At 54.4% G+C, this 21,230-nt stretch overlaps 1 protein-coding gene across 2 annotated transcripts; it reads left to right on the top strand.

The window, feature by feature from the left end:
- The first annotated feature begins 1,293 nt into the window (after positions 1 to 1,293).
- On the top strand, positions 1,294 to 20,974 carry SGSM3 (small G protein signaling modulator 3). 2 transcript variants are annotated; one of them, XM_065413002.1, is made up of 16 exons: positions 1,294 to 1,428; positions 1,925 to 2,120; positions 3,065 to 3,210; positions 4,109 to 4,336; positions 5,075 to 5,129; positions 11,518 to 11,645; positions 11,950 to 12,105; positions 13,358 to 13,412; positions 14,070 to 14,119; positions 15,314 to 15,388; positions 15,623 to 15,693; positions 16,145 to 16,193; positions 16,600 to 16,685; positions 17,446 to 17,568; positions 20,071 to 20,131; positions 20,851 to 20,974. In XM_065413002.1, the coding sequence occupies exons 1-16, from the start codon at positions 1,309 to 1,311 to the stop codon at positions 20,926 to 20,928; spliced, it is 1,677 nt and encodes a 558-aa protein (XP_065269074.1). In that variant the 5' UTR covers positions 1,294 to 1,308; the 3' UTR covers positions 20,929 to 20,974. The 2 variants fall into 2 exon arrangements, with proteins under 2 accessions (XP_065269074.1, XP_065269066.1); XM_065412994.1 differs by having other exon boundaries at positions 1,309 to 1,428; positions 15,236 to 15,388.
- Positions 20,975 to 21,230: the final 256 nt, after the last annotated feature.

The following is a 21,230-nucleotide window of genomic DNA, read 5'->3' as shown; positions in this document are numbered from 1 at the left end:
CAGCGCCCTGCCAGCAGCAGCAGAGAAGTAAGGGTGGCAATACCATACCATGCCACCCTTCCTTCTGCACTGCTGCCTTCAGAGCTGGGCGCCAGAGAATGGCGGCTGCTAACTGAGGGCCCAGCTCTGCAGGCAGCAGCGCAAAAGGAAGGGTGACAATACCATACCAGGCCATCCTTAATTCTGTGCTACTGCTGGCAGTAGCTCTGCCTTCAGAACTGGTCTCCCAGCCAGCAGCCTCCGCTCTCCAGCTGCTCAGCATTGAAGGCAGCGCAGAAGTAATGGAAGCAATACCGCAACCCCCCTACAATAACTTTGAGACCGCCACCCCCAACTCCTTTTTGGGTCAGGATCCCTATAATTACAACACTGTGAAATTTCAGATTTAAATAGCTGAAATCATGAAATTTACGATTTTTAAAATCCTATGACTGTGAAATTGACCAAAATGGACCATGAAGTTGGTAGGGCCCTACTAATGAGGAAAGGGAACCCTGGGACTGAAATACCACCAGCAGGTGCATGCCCTATTCAAGTGGCAGCAGCTGTCTCCTAGGGTTTTGTCTTTCCTCCTGAGCCGTGAGGGCTCAAGGTGCCAGCAAGGCTGGGACAGGGAATTTCCTCCCTCCCTTCCCCTCCCTTCTTTTCTGTAATGCCGTCATGGCCAAACTCTATCTCTGGGCCAAACTCGCCAAGCTCCTGGGGTAACAAACCAAAAACATCTGATGGAGGGAGGGACTGAACAGTTCAGGGGATTTGGCCTGTGATATGGAGCCTTTATGCTCACAATCACGAACTACAGTCAAGCCCAGGCCCTTGCCATCAGATTGTGATTTGGTGGCCTGCCTGAAATGGGCGGGGTGGGGTGGCCTCACTCCAGATCCCGGTGGATAAATGTCCACTTTGCAAACCCCAGCAGCACAGACTGTACTAATTGGCCTCTTGCTGCCATTCTCAGGGGGGACACCAAGGACCGAATGGGTCAAGAAGTATGAAGTCCCCTCTCATCCCTCTGAGGCAGAGTTTAGGTACCTTGGAGAGTGTGTCTGAGAAGTTGTTCTGTCCCTGGCTGTGCTGTCCTGAGGGTAAACAGAGGCCTTCGGGCTCCAGATGGTGCCAGTCCAGTACCTTGCACTGGCACTAAATGTACTTGAAAAGGGTGTGGGGAAGGCTAGGGAGTGTGTGGCCAGGGCAGGGCATCAGGGAGGCCAAGGGAGCAGGAGGCTGTTAAGCAGATTACACTAGCTGAGTCTGAAGCAATTGTTTGTGACTGGTGCTTGCCAGATCGAGAAGGACCTGCTCCGCACCATGCCCAGCAACGCCTGCTTCTCCAACATGAACAGCATCGGGGTGCCACGACTGCGCAGGATACTCCGGGGACTAGCCTGGCTTTACCCAGAGATCGGATACTGCCAAGGCACCGGCATGGTAATTCCACTTGCCCCTGCTTTGTGTTCCTTCATTAGGGATCATTCTTTCCGCAGTAGGTGAGTCAGCGCAGCTGATTTCAGGCAGCTGCAGTGCAGCTGGGCACCATGCGAACCAAATTAGATCAGAGGAACAGACAAAATGGAGCCATTTCACGGGGCAGGAGAAATGGAAGGAATAATTCTGCACATGGACTAAACTAGTCTGTTTGTGGCAGGAGAGTGATATTGTTTATTTGATTGACACGAGACTCGGCTGATGTGACTGAAATAGCAAAGAATCTCTTCGGGTGGCGTGTGAAAGAAATTCCACCAATAGGAGAAAGCAAAGCAAAGCTCCTGGGTGTGGAAATGAGGGATGTTTCCATCTCCTAAACTCTGGACTTTGTCCATCTCCCACACAGACCTATGGAAATGTTCCACTCCACCTAAGCACCAGTGAATGTCCCATTTAGTGCAAGCTTGGAATGAACATCTCTTCTTCTCCTTCTCACTAGGTGGCGGCTTCCCTGCTGCTCTTCTTGGAGGAGGAAGATGCCTTCTGGATGATGTGCGCCATCATCGAGGACCTGGTACCTGCCTCCTACTTCAGCACCACGCTGATGGGAGTGCAGACCGACCAGCGCGTCCTACGCCACCTCATCGTGCAGTACCTGCCACGGCTGGACAAGCTCCTGCAAGAGCATGATATTGGTAAAGGGGCCCCTAAGGCCATTGAAACTTCTGACCCAGGATGCTGCTTTCAGCCTGCAGGCATGACCCAGGCTCATGCGTATGTACATGCGTGTGTGTGTGTGTGTAAGAGAGGCCTATGTACTGCACAGCACCTTAAACTGAAATGATGTGGTAGGAACCCACAATTGTGAGGCTGCTCCCACAATACCCCTCTCCCTCTCCAGCCGAATACACTCAGTAAAGTGTCCCTTGGTTCATGTGGCAGTGATGAATTCAGTGTATTCCTGTTGCTCCATACTCTGTTTGCTTTGCTGCAGGGCTTGACGATGCAGAGCTGAGCATTGTGGTTGTGTTTTGGGGAGAAGCTGTTGGTTTGAGGGTTGCACTGGACTTACTGGGGGGCTTTTCTCACCCAGGAATGCCTGGGAGTCTTGTGTTTGGGGTTTTTTGACAACCCAGGAGGTCATGGAGGCTTTAGCACTGGGATGGGGAGATGCAGCATCTCTCCCTCTCTCCTGTTTGGAGGCCACAGGGAGCGGGGAGGGACATTAAACTTTTGAGGAGGGGGAGGTTTGAATTCCTGGTGTATGGCTGTGGCTGTACGTACGCGCGCACAATGTCGCATGTGGTTTTGGACGTTCTGATTGAGTCTTGTTTAAAAGGGGCACTGTCATATCTTAGGTCCCAAGAAAATGGCCTTATTCCTATGACTTTTATTTTACTAAACACAACGCATGTGAGCCTCTCCCCGCCCCCCCACGTCCCCCGGAGCTGTTCATGCGCTGACTGATGTCATCAGAGTTGTCCTCCTTTATAGTCATGGTGGCTGGAGAATCCCCTGGGAATGAGGAGTAGTTGAGGGTGTCCCTTTCAGGCTGGGAGGGCGGTTCTGTGTGGGCTCTCTTCCTCTCTGGTCACCCGATCACCTGTGTCACATTCCCTTTCTGTCTCTTCATACACAGAGCTGTCCCTGATCACCCTGCACTGGTTCCTCACGTGCTTCGCTAGTGTTGTGCATATCAAACTGCTGCTGCGCATCTGGGACCTCTTCTTCTACCAGGGTTCGCTGGTGCTCTTCCAGGTCACACTGGGCATGCTCAGTATGAAGGTAACAACCACCTCCTGTGCCCTGATTTCTAGCACCCTGGCTTTCTCTTCAGGAACGAGGAGGATTCTAGGGGTGGGGGGCCCTCCTGTACCCCCTGGTTGTATCTGGTTCAGGAGTTCACTTTGGGGAGAGCGAGAGCTGCCATCTTGATTTCCTCAGAATCTGGGGATGTGAAGGGCGTCCTGGCAGAAGGCAGTCAGCAATCCATTGTTTGAGATTTGGGAGACTCAGTCAAGAAGATGGCTTCCCTTTCCTGCTCTTTTTCCCCTCACCTCCACTCCCCATGTCTCACCATCACCCTCCCTCATTTGCTACACCCCCCTGACTCCTGAGCCCAGAGTAACACAGACTGGAGACTTGTCCTGCCCTCCCTGGCTCCGGAGAGTTCTTGGTTTTTTACTATCTTTGGATGGAGATGTCAAACCAAGTTGCTGACCATTTGGGGATGATAAAAGATCCTTTGGTGCTGTTCACACAAGCCCTGTTGTCGTGGCCATATTTAATTTGGGTGATTACCCTAAACTTTCTCCCATTCAGAATTCAGGGGAAGTTATCCTGTGACTCTCTTGTGTAGCATTGCTGGTGCAAGATGGCGATTGTGCAGCACCTTGAGGTGGCTGCGTTTCTGTGGTGGATGAAGTGATTTCTGTATAATGTGCTGTGGGATCCTTTGGTATGAAAGTGCTAGAGCAGTGTGAGATGCTGCTGCTATCTCCTGACCAAACAGCTTGGACTTTTTCTTATTGAAACTTTTAAGAAATAATCTAGTTGCTCCTGGGTTAAATTTCGTGCCTAGACTGCATTCTGAGGTGTTGTAAGCAGGGCTTTTAGCAGTCCTGGTGAGTGTTACTGCATCCTCAGCGTATTGTGTATGCGTGGTTTCTCCCCATTCTCGCAGGAAGATGAGCTAATCCAGTCGGAGAATTCTGCCTCCATCTTCAACACTCTCTCGGACATCCCGTCTCAGATCGAGGATGCGGAGGTGCTGCTGCGGGAGGCCATGCGCGTCGCTGGCTCACTGACAGACATGGCAGTGGAGACCCAGCGCCGCAAGCACCTGGCTTACCTCATCGCTGACCAAGGGCAGCTGCTCAACCCCAGCGCCGCTGTCAATAATCTATCCAAGGTGGGTGCACGGAGCCCTGCCCATCTGGGCTGTTAGGGGCTGTAGATCCCCTTCGTGACACTGCCTTATGGGCTAGCTGGCCATCCACCCTTATAACACTCTGTTAGCACGAGGCCACCCTGCATTAGGCTCCATGATAAACTTCCCTTCTCTCACCTTCCCAGGGAGGGGGAGTGAGTGCTAGGACTGTGATGGGAATGTGACCACATGTACTGTTCTCACTGCCAGGAGGCCATGCTACCAGACCTCCCACACCTGCCACAGCCAACCCACGCAAGAGGAATCTCAGCAACCGGCTAAGCACTAAACACTGCCTTTCACTCTCTCCGTGGAATGAATTAATTTTGTGTTGCAATAGATCCCTGGGTCATCTCCTGTTCTCCCCCTCACCAGCCAGTGTTTGGCTGTTTTTGTGCTTTGTTCAGTCCTGTTCCGAGTGTCCCTGATGGTGATCATCCACCCTTAGATTAATCCACAGCCTGATAGATCCCACTCTCAGAAATCATTCCTGCTGGTCCTCTTGCTCAGAGTGCTTTGGTTACTGCCCATTCTGTCTGGGACCACTCCGAACAGTTCCCCTCTCTCCTTGCAGTGTACACCCCTCAGAGACTTGCTGATGGTCGCTGTATCCCCTTGCCCTACTCTAGCCCCTATATGCCAATCTATATGTGTTTAGTTCTTCTAATGTCTCCTTACGAGTCCACTCTGTCTCACTCTTCTCCCCCCCCCCCCCTTCAGATTGTGCGGCGCAGGACCCAGCGCAGGAAATCTGGCATCACCTCGTTGCTTTTCGGTGAGGACAAGTGTGTTCCTTGCATGTTGTGATGGTGCTATCAGGGTGGAGGGTGAAAGAATAGTCTGGAGGCAGAAGAGGGGTTGGGCACAGGGAAATGGAGTGGGTGAAAATTCCTTCAGCAACAAGAGAAGGTAAAGCAAGGGAAGAGATTGAATGAGGAGGAGAGAAGGGAGTTGAACTTGCTGAGTCTGCACTCCCCAAAACAAGAAGCAGACTTTTCCTGATAGCCCAGGAAGTAGCGTGCTTTGATCTTTAGCCCTTAACCTTCTTGCTGCAGGTCCAGCCACCCCCAAAATATGAAGCCATTTAGGACAGGAATATCCAAAGTCCCTCTTTTTACTCCTGGGGGAATTCTGCACCACTGCGCATGCGCAGAATTTATGTCCCCTGCAGATTTCTTTGCTTCCCCACAGAAAAATGACTTTCTGATGGGGAAGCAAAGGGAAGCCACAAGAGTGGTCGTACAACCTTCCCCAGCAGCATGCTTCGGGTGCCCATGGTAGCCAGCAGAGAGGTAAATCATTGTGGGGCAGGAGGCAGGACTGGGGAGGACTTGGCTGGGCTGGGGAGGACGGGATTTCCCCTTCCCCTGCATGGCATCTGGGGCTGTCGGACCCTCCCCCAGCTGTAGGAAGCTCTGCAAACTGCCCCCCTCCTTCTCCGCACGCGCTTCCTGCACCCATCACTCCTCAGCTGCAGGGGGAGGGATCACTACAAGGAGCTGCTCCCCCATCCGCCCAACTCCTGTGCATCCAGACCCTCCCGCCGAGCCTCACTCCCCCCACACCCAGAACCCCACCTGAGAAGCCCCACTCCCTCTGCACCTGGACCACCCCGACAAGCCACCCTACCGAGCCCCAACCAGCTGCACCTGGATCCCCACCCCACTGAGCCCCACTCCCCCAGCATCTAGGCTCCCCACACCCAGACCCCCCCACTGAGCTCTAACCTCCCCTGCTGAGCCCCAGACCCCCTCACCCCCCCTGCAGAGTCCCATTAATGTTGCACCCAGAACCCTCCCACAAGCCCCTGTGCATCCAGATCCCCCACTGAGCCGCCTGTACCCAGATTGCCCCACACAGAACCCTCTCAACCCACACCTGTATCCCCCACACTAAGCCCTTTCACACTTGGAGCCTGCCTTGCTGAGCCTGCCTGCCCATACCTGGTGCACCTGGCATGGAGGGGCAGGGCCCTAGGGTGTTTCTCGGACAGGCCTGGTCCTTGCGCTGTGTCAGGGCTGGGTGCAGCCTCACCACTGAGTCCGGGGGGAGGAGTGGGGGGAGCTGCACAGTGATCTCCCACCTCTGTGCAGTCAGTGGCCTGTGCTCCCCAATGCCATGCTGGAGCATCCACGTTTATTTGACAAATAAAATTTGCATAATTTTATAATACTGTGCACAGAATTTTTAATTTTTTGGTGCAGAATTTTTAATTTTTTGGCACAGAATGCCCTCAGGAGTATCCTTTGGAGACTTAAAATGCAACCCATGACTGTCCATACCCCCTACCCTCGTCTGAGATCTCTACTCTGAACACTTTCATGTTTTAATTTTCATTGCGGGTTAGCTCACCCAATATGTAACATCGAGGAAACCATTGGCACAAGCAAAGGGTAGCATTATGCATGCATTTAAAAATACATACCTTATGGGGTAGCAGAAGCTGACTTCCCTGATAAGAAATAGATCCTCCAGAAAGTACGATATCTTATTCCAGGGCAGATTTTTGGGTGGGGGGGAAGATTGGAAAAAAATTAGGAATGGTGTTTTTAGGGCCAAAATGTTTCCCCCGTCATTAATTTCTTGAAAGTTATCCTGACTTTTCTCCTGGCTCATCGTGTCTCCAGAATGACCTGGTTGTGAAACTCTGAACTCGTGTTGTGTTGGCCTTGCTGAGGAAAGTGCCTTTAGTATTTTGTCAGGTTAATGGGGAACTACAAGCTTGTACAGTATTGCGTTTAAAAAAAATACAGTGAAGGATGTTAAGTTTGCAAAGTCAAGCACTCACTGGTTAGGAAATGGCAGAATGAATGTTACCTGTGCAACTTAAATCTGGGCCCCTTGTGCATATGCATTATGATACAGTTTTGAATTACAGGATCATGTACAATCATCACACGACCCTGCCTTATTCAGTACACAGAATGGATGGTGCTCACTTGATTGAGCAGATATTCAATATTTTGTTTTCTCCTCATTGGTCTGTGTGTGTCCCGGGCTTTATTTACTGCACACTATTCAAACCCTGCTCTGAAGATAGAGTTATTAATTTCCTTACGGGCTTTTCTCTGGTGTTGATCGCTTTAGCATCTGAGTATTTCACAAGCTTTAACGAACTTATCTCCACAACACCCCTGTGGGAGGAGTAGGTGTTATCCTCATGTTACAGGTGGAGAACTCAGGCACAAAGACATTAATGTCAAAAGTATCCACTAATTGGGTGCCCAATTTGAGATGTCTGTAGCCTAATCCTTCAGAGTGATTAGCATTATAGCGCTTTATATGTTCAAAGTACAGCTCCCATTGACTTCAGTGGCAGCTGGGAGTGCTCAGCACTTCTGCAGTTCAGACCAAGGGCTTGGCTACACTTGCAAGATAGAGCGCATTAAAGCAGCCCCGGGCGCCCTAACTCCTGAGGTATCCACACTGGCAAGGCACTTAGAGCGCCTGGACTCTGCAGCTGGAGCACTCCTGGTAATCCACCTCCATGAGAAACATAAAGCTTGCTGCACCCTGGCTGAAACCTCCGGGCATCAGTGTGGACAAGGTGTTGCATTACTGTGCTGTGATTGGCCTCCAGAAACGTCCCATAATCCCCTGAAGTCAAGTGGACACTCTTCTCATTGTTTTGGAATCAGCTGTAGGAATGTGGATATCCCCTTTCAAAGCTCTGTTTCTGACAGCCGGCATGCTTATCTGCTCCGGGACAAAGCAACCATTAGTGTGGAATGCTGCTGTTGTGAGTGTGTGTGTGTGGCGGGGGGGGGGGGGGGGGGTGTCTGCTGCTGTCTGAACTTACAAGACAACATGCTGACATGCTCTCAGCCCCCCAAAACACAGTCTCTCCTCCCACATGCACACAACACACTCCCTGTCACACTCCCCCATTCCCTCCCCCCCCCCCATTTGAAAAGCACATTGCAGCCACTTGCACACTGGGATAGCTACCACAATGCACTGCTCTTTGTGGCATTGCAAGAGCTGCTAATGTGGCCATGCTACTGTGCTTGCAGCTGACAGCGTAAACACACGGCAGCGTTTTCCCTGCTGCGGTCTCTGAAGGCTGGTTTAACTCCCAGCGCTCTACATCTGCAAGTGTAGCCAAGCCCCAGGAGTCTCGGGTCAGGCACCCAGAAAAGGAGGAACGCACAGTTAGTGAAAAGTTATTGTTTAAGGGTGGGATTCACAAAGGTACTTAGGTCCCAGTTCAAGCTCTACTGTTCCCTTGGTGCCGAAGTTCCTTTCTCTGGGCATGTGCGCTGCTGCCTCCTGCTAGGCGTCCGGACGCATATCTTGTGCCTCAGCCCCAGAGTGATTCACAAACCAGGGGAGATAGGTGTTCAGCCACCTAAGTCGTGTGCAGGGCCCGACCCAGTAGGCATGCTCAGAGGCCACCTACCAGATCAGGTCCCATTCAAAATAAAGGAGGAGCCTGATGATGGTGGTGCCAGTGCCCACCTTATAACTTACAGGGCAGTGGCTAGAGCACTCGCCTGGGAGGTGGGAGACCCACGTCCAATTCCCCCCCTCTCCGCCAGAGGGGGAGAAAGGATTTGAACAGGCGTCTCCTACTTCTCAGGAGAGCCCTTTAACCACTGAGCTAAGGGACATTCTGATGTGGGCTCCCTCCATCTCTCCTGCGGAAGCTAACGAAAGAGTGGCTGGAGCAGGGAGCGTGGCCCCTCAGTCTCCCATCTCCCAGGTGGGTGCCCTGACCACTGGACTAAAGAGCCATTCTCTCTCTCGCTCGCCTACAACTGTTTATGTATTTATGCATCACTACATCCGCAGGGGCAGGGTTTAGCACACACCTTTCTTGTTGGCATCTCCCATTGCCTAGCATGGGTGGCTTCCCACCGAGTGAGCTGATTTGTGTGGATCACATTCTTCGGTGCCTATCTGTCTCCATTCATGGTATAGGCAGCCCAGGCCCCTGGCTTGGCTTGGTGGGTCGCAATGCTGTTCTTGTAATTTTCCAGCACCTAAAAGGTAGGCGCCGTGACGCTTAGCATCGCAATGCCTACGGCCCTTCGTGGATCCCACCCTAAGTGACTTGCCCAGCATCACATAGGAACTCTGTGGTAGAGGCAAGGAGAGAATCCAGTTCCCCAGAGCAGCATTTAAACTGCCTAAGCACAAGTCTTTTCCTGCAGTTCCCCACCTCATTCACTACCCACCTTTCAACAGCCTCAAAAAATGAGGCAGAGAACCTACAGATAACAGCCTCCTTTCACTACCCAACCCTCATTAATTTCCTGAGCACTGTGTCCATTTAGTGCACTGAATGGAGCAGAGGTCCTGTGGAAATAAGCGTAGTGATCATGAGATTAAAGACTGAATCATGGTGCATATGCACAAGGGGGCCAAATTAAGGTTGCACAGGAAACCTTAATTCTGGCATTTCCTATCTTCAGTGCTTGATTTTGCAAACATAACTTTATTTTAATGTTATTTTTTTGTATGTAATTTCCTATGTTTTTTAAAAAAAGCAAACTGAAAAATCAGAAATTTTATCTTGTGAAACCATATCGGCACTCACATGGTTCTTCAGCGGTGTTAGAATCTTTTGATCCACCAGACAGACCTGTCACTTGAGCTAACAGTACCTTATAGAAGTAGTAGGCTGTTATCCTCTGTGTGGGGCAGCACTACAGGTGGATGAGGTGCATATTTTGCCAGTGGGTTTCACAGCTGTTTTCTGACAGCAGAGGAATGTTGAGACTCAGGACTCCTGGATTCTATTCCAGGTTCTGAGGTGAGTGTAACCTAGTGGTTACAGACACTTCTGCCCCAGTCACAGTTCCCTTCCCCCCCAAGTTCCTAGTACCAGTCCCATCACCCACAAATCCAGCACCTCTGTCCTTTGCATTCCTGTCAGGCTGCATCCTTCTCCTGGATGCCACCAGGGGGAGCACTGAGAGCACAGGACAGACAGGCTCCCTGCTTTTGGTTCCTGTGCTTGGTGCCACGGTGGCCCCCAGCAGCTGGGAGTCCTGCTCAGCCCTGGTATCCCGGCAATAGGAGCATGCTCAGTGCAGAGAGATTCTTTGGAGAATTTAGCTACCAAATTCGAACACGTCTCAGCTGCGCATCTGTGAACTGAGATTTTCAGAGGCCAAATTTGAGAAGATTTTCACGAGGATGGCAAGAGACACATTCCTGGCACCAGGGCAACCCCCAGGCAAATTTCAAATCCCTGCTCCAGAGCGGGGAGGTGCCTCAGCTTCTCAACAAAATGGTGGTATGGGTTGTTGGTTTTTAACATGGACAAAATGTATTTTCCCATGATCTTGTTCTTGAAACGGCTAAACCAATTTTGCTGAAATTTTCCAAAAAAATTCAACCCGAGGCAGACCCTCGGCATGTGGGAAATTTCAGCCTGATTGAACGGTTAAAGTTTAGCAAAGTTATAACCAACTGAAAACAAGGTTGTGTGACGCTCCCATTATAAGACCCTACTGTAGGCTCTGCTACCTGTGCTGCCTATAATATAGGGCCTTCGGTGGGGTGTGTACATGCCCCACATTAAGGCAGGCAGGGAAATGGTTAATGAGGGCTCATTTAGGGCCTGCTCCTGCTCCCTTGGAGTCAGTGGGAGTATTAACAGTGACTTGGATGGGAGCAGGGCCAGACCCTTCATTCAGGGGGATAGAGAGGAGGCAGTGGAAGGGCCCTGAGGGGCAAAGGAAGTGCACACAGTCCCCGTCTTTTCCCTGCCCAGGAAGCGCACAGACAGCGAGGGGGAGCTGAGCAACTGGCCGTCTTCAGATGGGGTCAGACAGCTTACAAGCATCTGTGTCAGCTGAGAGCTGTCTGTTTTCTCCCGGCTCCTACTGGCCTCCCCTTTATTGGCATGGGGAAAAGGAGGCTGAATCCAGCCCCAGTCCTGGTCTCCTGTGTGCTTGGCGTAGAGGTCCTTGGGCCTTAGAGTGACAGGATGCAGTATTTTGTTTCTCTCCGTCCCCTCATATCGCCCCCTTTCCTGTTAGCCATGAGCAGGGCCCAGATGTTCAGGTGGGGCCAGAGCAATGGTTACAGTCTTGACCAGAGGGAGCTGTTGTAATTGTCTCTGCTCAGGTTGTGGGAGGCGACAGCCACCTTTTTTCCCAGCATGGGATTGGGGGTTTCCTTTGTCTTCACCCCCGTGTGTTCCACGTTCCCAGGTGAGGATGATTTGGAGGCACTGAAGGCCAAGAACATCAAGCAGACTGAGCTGGTGGCCGACCTTCGTGAGGCGATCCTGCAGGTGGCACGGCACTTCCAGTGCGTGGATCCAAAGAACTGCAGCATTGTGAGTGGGGGCGCACTGCACAAGGCTAAACCTGAGTCCCTCGTGCTGCATGGCCAAGGCTGGGTCCCCCTACCCCTGGAGGAGCTGCCGGATTTCAGGGAGATCCCCCATGGGCAGGATCTCTGTGTCGCACGTTGCCTGTCCCAGGTGGAGGGAAGGGAGCCATGCTTGATCCTGGAGCTAGCAGAGCTAATCTGTCCACCGGGGGAGGGAGCAGAGAGTGGTACTGAACATGGGGGAGCATCCTAGCACATCTAGTCACCTTCTTACTGCTCCTCTGTGCTTCTCTTCCGCACAAACTCAGGACCTGACTCCGGATTACACCATGGAGAGCCACCAGCGGGACCACGAAAACTACGTGGCATGTTCCCAGAACCGCCGGCGCCGAGCCAAGGCACTGCTGGACTTCGAGCGCCATGACGATGACGAGCTGGGCTTCCGCAAGAACGACATCATCACAGTACGAGGGCTGGGGGGGGGGCAGAATCCCGTGGCGTGATGCACCCTCTCTGCCCCCTTTCAGAGAGGGCATGTTACAGGCACCCACCTCGAGCCACCACGTGGGGCGAGTGTTTCATCCTCCTTAGAGCCTTCTCCCTGGGGAGTCAGGCTGGGGTGTCCCTCCCAGAGCCCTGTGCTGGGTTGCTGGTTATGCAGTCTGTGGCTGGGGGTTCTGGCTGATCCAGGCAGGACACATAATTCCATTGGGAACGCTTGCCGCCTCCTGCTGGAACTGGTTAGTGGGTCACCCTGGCTGTCAGAAAGCCCCCACTCCCCCAGAGCGAAAGGCAGATAAGATTTGAACTCCGATCAGAGTTAGCTCAGTGCTCTGTGCCACCAGGTCACTGGTCCAGCCCAGCCATCATCTAAGGGCACCCAATAGCATGGAAACCTTGGCACCACCTCCTTACACCCCAGGGTGGGCGAGGGAGGGAGGAAAGGGAAACCCACTGCCCATCAAAGCGCAAGAAGCTGCTGCTCTGAATAGCTGTCCGATGTGGGGTGTGTTGTGTTGGCAGCATTGTCCTGCGCCCGCATGGTGAGTAGAACCAGCCTTTCACCCCCATGTATTGTGGGGCCAACAGAACCACCACTGGGGAAGAAAAAGGGAGGAGGGTGTTGGCACAATGGCTGATCATCATTTAACTCCTCTTCTCCCACCCTCAGGAACTCCTGCCTCTTGCCCAGGGTGCCTGGGTAACCCATGCTAACCCAGAGCGGCCCTTTAGCCCCATCTAGTGGCTGAACACATAAAGAGACTGCTACAGCCGCTGAGCTAGTAGACTTGGTCCTGTAGCTCAGATGGGAGAGGCTTATGCTTTTAGATTCAGGGTCCCAGGTTCAGTCCCCACAAAGAACCCGGCTACGGGTGTTGTTACTCCTGTCTCTGGTGTCTGGGCAGCACCCACCTGTAATGAAAGTTGGTTGGTGACTTGAATTTCAGTCATTCAGTCCCCCCCGTCGACCTCTGATGGTTGAGAAGAAAGTGATTCCTTACCCCACATGCACACACTCACTCTCTCTGAGGTGACACTATTTCCATGGCAATGCATCCCATCTCCCAGCTGTCCTGGGTGGGATGTGTGGAGAGGGAAAGCCTGACGCTGCACTGGTGCCAGCCCCATTTTGCCTCCTTGCTCCCGTTCCATGGCCCCTGTGAGTCAGGGTTTGTCTCTCTCTCAAATTGCCATCTCTCCTCTTCGTTCTTTCAGATCATATCCCAAAAGGACGAGCACTGTTGGGTGGGGGAGCTGAATGGACTGAGAGGTGAGAACAGACAAGGCTGGTGGGTGAGGGGGGGGGCTAAGGGAAAGGTGGGGGGAGGGGCTCCAGAGACGGGGGAGGGGGGAGTGGAATTGCTAATGTTCCACAGATGCTGCTGCTCTCAGCGATGGCTCTGGCATCTCTGCCCTCCCTGTCTCAGGGAGCCGTGTGGGTTTGCTTTTCATTTGAGTTCCTGCCCTTATAGCCAAAGGCTCTGCTGAGCCCCATTGGGGAGCTGCCTGGGAATGCACATCGCAGGAGAGAGGGGTGTGGAGGAGGGGTGGGGGCGCAGCTCCTTGCTAGGCAAGTTCATTATTCCCAGCAGATGCAGCAACCGAGGTGTACTTTCACAGTCAGGGTGAGGATGGGTAGGGGGCTGCTCTGAAGCATGGGAGCTGATGCTGTCTGTGGTGCTTGTAGGGAGAATGCCCTTCGATGACATCAGGCTTGCAGCTGTTTGGATTTCCTGATACACACTGAGAGGCTCCAGTGCTGCTTGTTTTCTTCTCCAGGCTGGGCCCACAGGCCTCTCCAGGGCACACAGGAACCCACCTCTTTTCTCCTCCCTCCCCCAGGACCTGCAGCCAGTCTGGGTTTTCATTCATGTCCATGTGAGGGTTTCCCGATGTCTCAGGCTCACCCTTTGTCTCCTCTTTGTAGGTTGGTTTCCTGCAAAATTTGTGGAGGTCTTGGATGAACGGAGCAAAGAGGTAAAAATTCCTGTATTTTCTAGGTCACCTTGCAAACCCCACTGTCCTTCTTACCAAAACCCATGCGTGTCTTCCCTGCTGCCATCACTCCTTCTGGCTATCTGTGTTTATATGCCACTTTTCCTCTGCCCCGCTGGCAGGAAGTAGCGTAATAGTGTGGTCAGATGGTGGTAGTTTCCTTGGGCATTTGCCGAATGTTTACCCACAGGATGGTCGGAGATGGAGATCCACAGGGTGGGATGGGAGGGAGTCTTGTGCAGTGACTAAGGTCCCTACAACCACAGTCTGGCTCAAAGAGAGCCCAAGAGGTGACATCCTGCAAATGTTGCAAAATATGAATCTTTCTGTAGCCCCTCCCACCCCAGAATCTGTGTTTCACAGCTGTGAATGACTGACACACACACACACACACACACACACACACACACACACACACACACACACACTCTCTTTCTCCCTCTCTCTCTCTCTCTCTCTCTCTGATGGCCGTGTGAGATAGGGAAGTCTCTTATCCTTCCCCATTACAGATAGGAGTCTGAGGCACAGAATGATGAATTGATTTGCCAAAGGTCACACAGGCAGTCTGTGCAGAGCCAGAAATAAGTCCCACATCTTCTGACCCAGAGTCTTGGGTGTTAACCTCAAGAGCATCCTTTCAGGGGCCCTGCGGATGCCTGGCTTCCCACAGTTTAAAGTCCCTGCCCGGAGAGAGGTGTATGGGCTGCATTGGGCGCCGTGTGTGGCCGGGGAAGTAATTAGCTCTGTGAATGAGAGAGCCTTCGGCTGTAGTCAGTGAGAGCATGTGGAGGGGGGCCTGCCAAGAGCTAAGCCTTGATGGAACCAGCCTCGCTTCCCACAGACCTGCTAGTCCGGACATCGGTACAACCCAGCAAAGCAAGTTCTGCGCTCAGGCACCAGCTTCCAGTCCCTGGGGCTGTCGGCTCTGAGTGGGGTAGGGGAGCGTCTAGAGTGGGTGACGAAAGGAGATAGAGGAGTCTGGGTGGGAAGGCCTGTCTGGAGAAGAGGTATGGCTCTGTGTCCCCACCTACAGCTCTCTGCTCTGGGAGGCTGTCTCCCTCTCTAAGAGGCTAAGAGCTAACTCCTTTCATTCCTCAGTACTCCATTGCTGGCGACGACTCGGTCACAGAGGGGGTGACAGACTTGGTCCGAGGGACGCTCTGTCCAGCACTGAAGTCTATATTTGAGCATGGGTTAAAGAAGCCGTCCCTGCTGGGGGGGCCCTGCCACCCCTGGCTGTTTATCGAAGAGGTGAGAATGGCACTCGGGGACAGGGGAACAACGGGGAGGGGATGTAGGGATAGCGGGGCTATGGTCCAGCAGGACTACAGGAACACAGCCTTCTCTCGGCTTTCTTCCCTGCTGGGCACCTTGGGGTCTGTCCTGACTCTGCTGCGGGTGGGGTGCTGCTGCTGGAGGTTCTGTATGTGAGGGCGGGGGTGCTATCAACGGCCTGTAGCTCTGACTACATCCTCTTTCCCTCAGGCCGCTGGACGGGAGGTGGAACGAGACTTCGACTCGGTGTACTCCCGCCTCGTGCTCTGTAAGACTTACAGGTGAGGCTGCTCTAGTCATACTGACAGTCTCGCATCCTCCTGCCCCAAGTCCTCCTTGTCAAAGCTGCACTCCTCTCTCCCGCCTGGAAAGGTCGTTCTTTCCTTCTGGGCCATGACATGTTCCCTCTTCCGAATGGGCAGGGCCCTGCGCTGCCCTGCCTGGGACTGCTAGTGGAGCCATGCTGACCTGGACTGCACATGGGACTGACAGGTGGTTCTTGTCTCTAAAAACCCCCACTTCCTGTGTGGTATGGCTGTGGCTGTATCTCAGCCCGGAGCAGTAGCCAGCATCAGGATCCCCGCCCCAGTCTCCTGGTGGCAGTAGCTGAGCTGTGTGTTTCTCCGAGTAGCGTGGCTCCCATCTCTGGGGTGCGCTCCAGCCGGATAGTGTCTTGCCTGAATCGGCAGATGGCTCTGTGGGGTAAACTGGGTCTCTGCTTTGGTTTTATAGGCTGGATGAAGATGGAAAAGTTCTGACTCCAGAGGAGCTGCTTTACCGGGTGAGTACCTTGCCCTGCCCGCACAGGGGCTAGATTAGGGTTGCCAGTTTTGGTTGGATGTATTCTTGCAGATTTCACCACATGACCTAATCTTGAATTCCTGGAGTCTCCAGGCCAAACCTGCCAGACCCACCTCTGTACCTTCCCCTGGTCTGTGCAGCCCCTTCAACTGCTCTCAGCCTCTCCCAGCAAGAGCCCAGAGCTACTCCCAGCAGGTGGCGCTGTAGGGAAGGCTACAGGAGCTGTGGTCCTGGTGACTCCTACAGGGAGTGGTAAAGAGAGCTCTGTGATGGCGCCGAGCAAAGGGGAACTGCAGGGAAAGGGTGCACTAGGCTGTGTAGCTGTAGCGACTCTCCATGTGGGAGCCCCCCGTGGAACGTAGTAACCGCCTCCTCCCGCCCGGCAGGCAGTGCAGTCCGTGAACATGACGCATGACGCTGCACATGCTCAGATGGACGTGAAGCTTCGCTCCCTCATCTGCGTTGGACTCAAGTGAGTCATTCAGCCCGTTTCCTTGAGCGTTGCTTCGATGATGAGCTTGGGGCGGGCTGGGAGATGGGAGTGAGGAGGAGGCAGGACGGTGAGGTGAGGGGCTGGGGCCAGGTTGGGGTGGGCGGAGGGATCTCGGGAGGCAGCCAGTGGGCTGCGGGGTGCTTGGAGCCAGCTGGGTCAAGCTGGGAAGCAGTAGTTATTTTAGTCTCCTCCCCCCACACAGCTTGAGTCACCGAGCTCTGTCCTCCCCTAGGTGGCCACTAGGGATATAAATATTGGTTTAAAAGGTTAACCAGTTAAACGATTAAAATTATATTGTTTAATCGGTTAACTGTTAACCGATGCCGCTCCAGCAGCAGGGTGGCAGGGGCTGGGGGCCCGGTGTTGCCAGGGCTGCTCCAGCCCACCCAGCACGGCCCGGGGCAGTGTCCCACCGGCACAGCGCGGCCGGGGCCAGCCGCGGGGGTTAACGGTTAAGTTCCGGTTAACAGTAACCCTAATGCTTACAGGTTAACCGTTTAACCTTTTACATCCCTCGTGGCCACCACCAGAAGCCAGTGCCTTATTTTCAGGTACACTCGACCCAGACTCTCCCCTGAGGGAGCAATTCCCTGGTGTCCTCCCTGTTGCTGTAGAGGAAAAGACTGATGGGTTGTGGTCAGGGGCTGGATGGGAATCAGTGTCCCCCAGAGAGAGAGGCCACCCTGCCCTCTGATAACGGCCCTGGCTCCTAGTGACTCTTCCCCCTCCCTTCGTGCAGTGAGCAAGTCCTGCACCTGTGGCTGGAGGTGCTGTGCTCGAGCCTGCAGACAGTGGAGAAATGGTTCCATCCCTGGTCCTTCCTGCGCAGTCCTGGCTGGGTGCAGATCAAGTGTGAGCTCAGGTGAGTACGGCCCCCCCGTGCTCAGCCACGTGCTGCAGCGCCCTCCTGGCCTTTGCAGACCCCTCGCTATTGAGCATTCGGCTGGTTGTCGTGCTGCAGCGGACTGGTGGGCTGCCATTTGTGTAACCTGCCACAATAACCATTTGTGTCACACCCACCTCCTCACACAGCTCTGCCAGCAGACCTGCACCTCACTCATGGGGATTTCCTCCCAAATGCCCCAGAGCAGCAGCTGCTGTTTACACTGTGTTTGGCGGGAATGGGACTCGCTCTCACTTTCTGATCAAGAGCAGGGCCTGGTGAGTGTATGTGCGGGGAGCAGCATCTACACACAGGGCTGCTGCTCTCAGGCCTCTAGCTGCTTTGCATTGAGCCTGCTGTAATGGAGCAACCCCCAAAGCCCCTCACTGCTCCAAGGACCCACGCTCCCCAGAGTCTAGCACAGGGCTGGGCAAACTACGGCCCGCCGGCCATATCTGGCCCGTCAGACCATTTAATCCGGCCCTCAGCTCCCGACGGGGAGTGGGGTCGGGGGCTTGCCCCACTCCACGCAGCTCCCAGGAAGCAGCTGGCATGACCCCCCACCGGCTCCTACGTAGTACATGGAGGCGTGGCCAGGCAGCTCTGCGCGCTGCCCCGTCTGCAGGCGCTGCCCCGTCTGCAGGCACTGCCCCGCAGCTCCCATTGGCCGCAGTTCCCGGCCAATGGGAGCTGCAGGGGTGGCGCCTGCAGATGGGGCAGCGCGCAGAGCCGCCTGGCCGCGCCTCAGAGCTGGAGGGGGGGGGACATGCTTCCAGGAGCTGCTTGCGATAAGTGCCACACGGAGATGGCAAGATGGTGGGGGAACTTGGCTTCAGTCTGGTGGCAGAGCAGAAGCAAACTGAATAGCTTCTCTCTTTCCCCATCCACACCTGCCCTGCAGGGGAAGCAGCAGATGGCCTTGGGCTTGGGCTTCCCCACCCGCAGCACTTCTGTCCCCTTCAACACTGCCTGGAAGGAGGGGAAATGAACCAGTTCCTGGGAGCTCTGCTGCTGGCTCAGGGACCAGCTCCAGGCCAAGCCTGTGTCAGGGACAGACCTTCCATCACTGCCTCTGCCACTGCTGCCACCTCCCATCTTCCTGCTGGAAATGGCTTTTGCCCTTTCACTGGCCTGTTATTTCCATCCCCCTTCACCCAGGCTGGAGTGCAACAGGTTCCCATCCTAGGAGCTGGCAGCCGGCCTGGAGCAGCTGTGGTGTTACCATGGCTGCAGCTCAGGGTCCCATATTCTCCTTGGGAAGTTCTTGAAGCAGGGGGAGTGAATTCCCTTGTAGAGGCAGCAGTTGTCTGCATGTAGCTGCTTCTTTGCTCCTGATACCACCCCCCTGCACCCCACCCTGCTCACCGTCAGGACGTGAGAGCAGGTTCCACTGTAAACTCCAACCGTGCAACAAAACTGCCCGACCGATGGGACACTGTATGGAGAGAACTTTCCAGCCCTGACTGGGGCTCAGCTGGTCAAGTGCCGAGAGGCCATGTGTGAACGAGGAGAGTCACCACTGGGTGAGGCTGAGCCTGCCGGGGCATGGGTGGGATGCACTGTGGGGAGCTGAAGCCCAGGATCGAATGGAGGGAGTTCTCTGTTGCCCTGTAACGAAGGATTTGCCATGAACACCTTTACCGGCCCCCTGGGTTTGGTACGGACTGGGCGGGGAGGGGGCAAAGCGAGCTCAGGGAGGGGGCCCTGAGGAGCTGTCGAGGAATGAATGAGCACCTGCAAAACTTTAGTCCCAGCGCTGCCAGGCCTTGGCCAGCTCACTGGCGCTCAGTTTCTCCATCAGGACTGGGGGATGGGGGAGAAGGCTCAGTGCTCTCCATACGCCCCTCGCTGGGCAAACATTAGCTGACTGCCGAAGGGTTTGAGGATCAGCTCCCATGCTTCTGTTTGTCACTGGGGTGAGCTCAGCTGCCTCTGTTTCTCTCAAGGTGTGTGTGTGTGTGTGTGGTGAGAACCCCAGCCCTGGGGGGTGAGGGCAGGGCCAAATGAAGGTATTCCAGTGCCTGAGGGTTCCCCCTTGCTCTGGGCCCACTCACCATCTAGAGTGGCAATGGTGAGCGGGGGTCCCCACTTCCTGTCCCAGAGAGGTGGGGGGAAGTAGTCGTAGAAGCCCACAGTGTATATTGGGTTGGTCTGGGCCTGCTACACCCTCCTCCTCCTGTCACATGTAGTCCTCTGCTGGGTGGTGGGGGCAGGGCCCCAGAGCAGTGGATGTTGTTGTTAACTTCCCATTGAGATGCATGGGGCAGTTCACACCTCTCTGAACTGTTGTTTCAGGCTGCCTGCAGACTCAGGCAGACATCTCTGCATCAGTTGCAATTAGGTCGTGTTTTCAAGCTTTTTTCCACAGCCCGAGGGCTAGAAATGTGTGTCTTTTTTTCCTAATAAAAGCTGCAAGTCTGCTACAGTCACATGGCAGGGATGGTTTTGTAAGGGCATAACCATTGCCTCCTTGTATTGCAGGGTCCTCTCCAGATTTGCATTCAGTCTCTCTCAGGACTGGGAACTTCCTATTAAGAGAGAGGTGAGTGGGCCTGGACACCCCGCCCCCCCCCCTTGCCGCAAGAGTAGCCTGCCCTCCCTATTTCCTGGCACGTTGAACAGCCCCCATGCTGCAGACAGCACTTTATTCAAGAGGCCTTGATGCAAATTGACATTGAACTTGATGCCTGGTCGTCTCCCTGCCCTGTGAGCCAAGGAACAGTCCCTTCCCGGCGGAGCAGCCTCCGCCTGGGTCTGAGTCTGGCAGAGCCAGGGCGAGGCCCCTCAACTGCAGTGTGGTGGGTTGCCAATCTCCTGAGAATCACCAAATTGAAAAGAGGATCAACTTCTGCCCTCCTGGTGGGGTTAGTGGGGGTGGAGCACACTGCAGGCTCTTCCCACACCAGTTCTTATTCATACCCCAAGGGGCGTGGCTTTTCTGCTTGCTTCCTCCTCTCTTGGCTAGGAGAGTGAGCACTCGACCCCTGGAGAACAAGGTTCTGACTCATTCAGCTGCAACAGCAGCGAAGGGCCAGGGGCAGGTGGTCTCCCTGAGCACCGGTTACCTGTTCCCTCCATACCCCAACCAGACTGCAGGGTTGAGACGCTGGGCCTGGTAGGAGAGAGAGCAAGTGGTGGGGGGCAGCAGCTGCCTACAGAAGTCACTTCCCTTCTCCCCCACCTGCAGTGGTAGAGTCCGATGGCACCTGCATATGGCTGCTTAGTGACTCTTGGCCCTTTCCTGTCCTCCTGCAGGAGAAGGAGAAGAAGCCGCTGAAGGAAGGCGTGCAGGACATGCTGGTGAAGCACCATCTCTTCAGCTGGGACATAGATGGCTGACCCCGCCCACTGAGGACCTTCTAGACTGCCACACTCAACACACACTCTCCTCCCTCCCCCACCCGTGGCTGCTCTCAGCCCAGCTGAAGCGACAGCCTCTCCAGCTCCGCCGGGCACTGCACCCCGGGCACTGGGTGGCTGGAGGGCTGTGTGTGGTCTTGCAGGCAGAAATTCTTCCCCCAGCCTGTGCAGCATACCCTGCACCAGCTGCCCAGCTCTCAGTCCCATGTGTTCCCTTGCCCCCAGCTGTAAGCCCTGCTCGGGGTGGGGGGGAACTCCACTGGCCCGATCTCTAGCTTCCC

The sequence above is a fragment of the Emys orbicularis genome, chromosome 1 (assembly GCF_028017835.1).
Source record: "Emys orbicularis isolate rEmyOrb1 chromosome 1, rEmyOrb1.hap1, whole genome shotgun sequence".
Lineage (NCBI taxonomy): Eukaryota > Metazoa > Chordata > Testudines > Emydidae > Emys > Emys orbicularis.
This window is presented reverse-complemented; position numbering and strand designations above follow the sequence as displayed.